This window comes from Microtus ochrogaster, linkage group LG9 (genome assembly GCF_000317375.1).
Source record: "Microtus ochrogaster isolate Prairie Vole_2 linkage group LG9, MicOch1.0, whole genome shotgun sequence".
Classification (NCBI taxonomy): domain Eukaryota; kingdom Metazoa; phylum Chordata; class Mammalia; order Rodentia; family Cricetidae; genus Microtus; species Microtus ochrogaster.
The window spans coordinates 15908368-15912519 of NC_022034.1; the positions used below are offsets into that span (position 1 = coordinate 15908368).

General features: G+C 40.1%; 1 protein-coding gene across 6 annotated transcripts in view; it reads left to right on the forward strand.

Annotated features, from left to right (window-relative positions):
• LOC101983738 (nesprin-1-like) overlaps positions 1-4152 on the forward strand; it is a 191322-nt gene that overhangs the window by 88825 nt on the left and 98345 nt on the right. For all 6 annotated transcript variants that reach the window (XM_013352283.2, XM_013352286.2, XM_013352284.2 and 3 more), the window contains one exon: positions 2042-2103. In XM_013352283.2, coding sequence (XP_013207737.1) covers positions 2042-2103 — 62 coding nt within the window. The remainder of the gene's footprint in view (positions 1-2041; positions 2104-4152) is intronic.

The following is a 4152-nucleotide window of genomic DNA, read 5'->3' on the forward strand; positions in this document are numbered from 1 at the left end:
AAAGCAGTTTCTTTATTAGCCAATAGCAATAAAACATATTCACAGCATACATCACCGCCCTTATCAATGGTGAACTTCAGGTTCATTGAGTGACTTTGTCTCTGAAAACTGGATGGGAAATGGAAGGGGATGTGAGTGACATCATTCTCTGCCATCTGAAGGTGCACACATGCGTATATACTCCCCTCATGCACATATAACACATAATACATCAAATACATTGCATATTTTAATGAGTGAATACATTAATTTATTATACATTATGAATGATAACCATATAGTTAATTAAAATAAATCAGGTAAATACATATCAATGTCTGATGCATAGGAATTTTACCTACTGTAATAATGGTTATATAATGAACTTCAAAGTTAAAACAAAAACCAATTTGAAAATACATTAACATATAATGGCATTCAGTAAACATGGTAGATAAATCCAAACTTCCTTCAGGTTAAAAAGTTTTATGATTTATTTCTGAATTCATTTGCTTATTTCTTCCTTATCATCATGTTTGATGAAGTGTGAGTTCTGCGCTCAGCCCGACATTCTGAGATGTTCTGAGAAAAAGAAAAGGAAGGTCAGATGCAGAGCTAGAGTCATGAGCATCCACCCTCTAGACAGAGGTGCTGAGATTGTGTCTGTCTTTCTGCATCCTGCACGGTGCCTTACAAAGCTGGCACTGGTGGGTGAATTGGGCATGGCCAGCTGAACCATGCCTTCTAGGTGCCTAAGCTGTTCCCTCTCCGGTAGTCACCCACAAATCTCTTCCTGACACTGGTCTTTTCTTCCTTTGTTAGTTTTTCATTGCGTAACAAATCACCACCTGAAGGCGAACAACCAGGCACATTCTCCAAGTTTTTGTGCACCAGGAGTCTGTGAGCGGCTCACCTGCATTGGCTCCAGATCACCCAGGCTACAAGGTGTCTGCTGGGTGTCATTCTCTTTCATTCGGAAGTCTTTCTAAGAAGGATCCACTTTAACGTTGCTTGCCTGTTAGCCCTATTCATTCCAGCAGTTTGTAAGCCTAGGGGCCCTGATTCTCGCTGGTTGTTTCCATTCCTAAAGGGTGAGCATCAGGTCCCTGCGATCACCCTATTCTACCGAGAGTTCATAGCATGGCTATGAGTCTTCGAAACTCCAGGAAAAATTCTCACTCCAGTCAGCAACTTAAAGTAATACCTCGGGGTTGATATGCTGCTGTTCTGTTATAATGTGTGAGCTGGATACAAGTCACAGGCTCTGCCTACACCAAAGTGTGAGCTGCAGAGAACAGAGACATGTGTACTGTTCTGTCAGAATGCTTTATGGGGTGACTCCATGCACCCCACCTTGCTTGCCCATCTCCATCTCTGTCTCCCCGTCTGACTTCATGTATTCACGTCCATCTGTCCCTTCTGTTTTCACCTAGTACTGACTGTATCCTCTAACAGAAGACACTGTTGCTTAGTTTTTCTCAGTGAACTTTTACTTCTAACAGTCTTGTTGAGGGTGATTCATTGGTAAGCTTTTAGTAAATGAAGCTAAACATAGGGCTAGCCTATCACACACCTAAGGTATTCACTAATAAGTTTTATGATAATGATTTAGTAATTATTTGAGAATTTCGTACAATGTATTTTCATTACAGTCATCTCTTTCAAGTCTTCCAAGATTCAGTATCACCTCCCTAAGTCCAATTTGTGTTGCTCAAATACTCTAATGGAGGTGGGCCTGCCTAGGAGCAAGGTTAACCTACAGGGATTTGACCTTTACAGACAGAGGCCAACAGCTCTTCATCTAGGCCATGGGACATCATGGCCACTGCTTCTACTCCAAAGCTGGAATTTTAACTGACTTGAGCTTTCCAATAACTTTTTAAGGATGGGTTTAGTTATTTATGTATGTAGAACTGTGCTGAACCTTCAAGTAACGATTAGTAAGTTGAGCTAGAAGATAAAAGAACTTTATAATCTCTTTTAAAGTTGCATAAGCAAGTATTTGATGATGACCTTTGTAACATATTCGATTATCTAACCAAAGCTACTCTTTGCCTTCTAGATGAACAAGAAATTGTACAGAAGCGCACCTTCACAAAATGGATCAATTCCCACCTGGCTAAGGTAAAGAAAACCTTCCAGAGTTAGAGGTTCATCTTATGGGAGCCAACAATAATATGTTGTTAATGAATCCCACAAAGAGCACATTGTAAAGGAAGGTTGCTGTCACCACTCCTGACAGGGATGTTGGTGGTATTATGGGTTGACTATCTGCTCCCTATGTGTGGAGTTTGGTAACCACCTCTGGGAAGAAATGAGATGACAGCTGGTAAAAAGACACTCTTTTATGTAATTTTTATGAACCTTGAGAAAATAATTCACTCAGTTGCTGCTTCTATGGAACTGTATGTGTCATGTATAGAGGGAGAATTTGTGCTGGATTTTTGTTTGGTTGTGTCGATTCCAATTAGTACTGAAAGGAGCAATGTATGAGTTGTCCTATGCAAGGAGTTTTATTTGAACAGGTCCTGACAGTTTTCCTCAAGGGCTTTTGGTCTTTGGTGAGAACATATCCTAGGTAGCAGGACACTAGAAACACTGAGATCATCTGAGAGAATCTACATTAGGTTGTGAGGTGACCACATGTCCACAGGTGACACTGCCTTTGAAAATAAAGGATGATATAAAATGACCTTTGACCTTAGCATGCCACCACAAAATTATCCTCCTATGTTGTTGCTGATTGAGAAAAACAACAAAGCAAGAGACATCATTTTTAAAAAATAGAATCAATTGAAAGACAGTTGTCTGAATTCTGTGGAGAGTGGCGCTCGGGAGACTTCCTCCTGGGACATTTCTACTGTGGTGTGAATCTCAAATATTGCTCAGAAGTCCAGTGGTTCTGTGATGAATGCTACTGTCCCACAGTCTCAGGGATCAACCTGCCAGGATATTCACTTGTTTTGTTCATGAAAGCCTTATGGGCTTCTTACTGGCTTCTTCTGGTGTCCTAACATGAAAGCGAGAGAATGAGCTGTGTTTTCTCTTCCTGTAAGGACCGTCCATCACACCAGAGACCCACCTGTGACCCGGCCTGAGTCTAATTGCTAGGTCAAGGCTTTGCCTCTAAACACCATCATACCTGGGTTGAGGGTTTCAACATCAGGATTTAGAGAGTATCCAAACATCTTACCTACAATAGGCCCCAAGCTTGGTCTGCTGTCTTTAGAATTGAAGCAAATGAAAACTCCTCTTACATTCCTAATACACAGGGGAACTCAGCCGGGGAACGGCAGTCACATGCCTGTCTCCCTGTCATGGCTGACATTTCTCTATGTAGTAATCCCTAATATAGATAGCGTTGTGTATTGGGGCTGCTGAAGGTAATCTGACAACTAACCAATTTGGACAAAGCTAAGGAGCACTACATTCCTTTGTCACGCGCCTCATATATACTTCCTGCAAGTTTCTGTTGACATCTATCAATGAAAGTAAGAATAAGAACCAATGCCTCAAAATTGCTGTGTTTTATATTTTTCTGATAATCTAAATGTTAGTTTTAACTTTCCATAATAGGTCATGCCATTTCATCTCTGTGAGCATTAAAGGAGAAAAATGTTGAAATAACCAGAAATAGATGAACTTATTTCTAGAATGCAGCATATAATGTCCAGGATTCCGCCAGTCTAAGGGCTTAGGTACAACAACTATGGGATATTTTGTAGATTTAAACTGTAATGATAAACCCTAATTCCTGTGATAGTATCTTAGTAATTTAAAAAACTATAATTATTTAAAAATACTTAAGTTCTCTCCAAACTGCTTCCTGCTGAATGAGGGTGTCGTTAATTAGGTCTTTCATGGTATAACCTGTGTGCTAGTTTCATCTCAGTTGGCAGTTGAGCAAAGTAATTTTTTGAGGGTGATACAGCAACCTTTCAGGAGGGTGTGGTCTATCATACCAAATTAGAATAGAAGAAATCCACAGGGTCTGGTCCTCTGTGAAAACAAAAGAAGACCCTCTCCAAAGCATCATATCCTTAGACCCAAATTCTAAAATCATACCCTCATGATATCCGTCCTGGTTCCACTTGGCAGCCCATATAATGAAATGTCTCTCTGTACTTAGCTCCTTCACAGTCAAAAATTTTAAAGAAAACACAATGTACATAA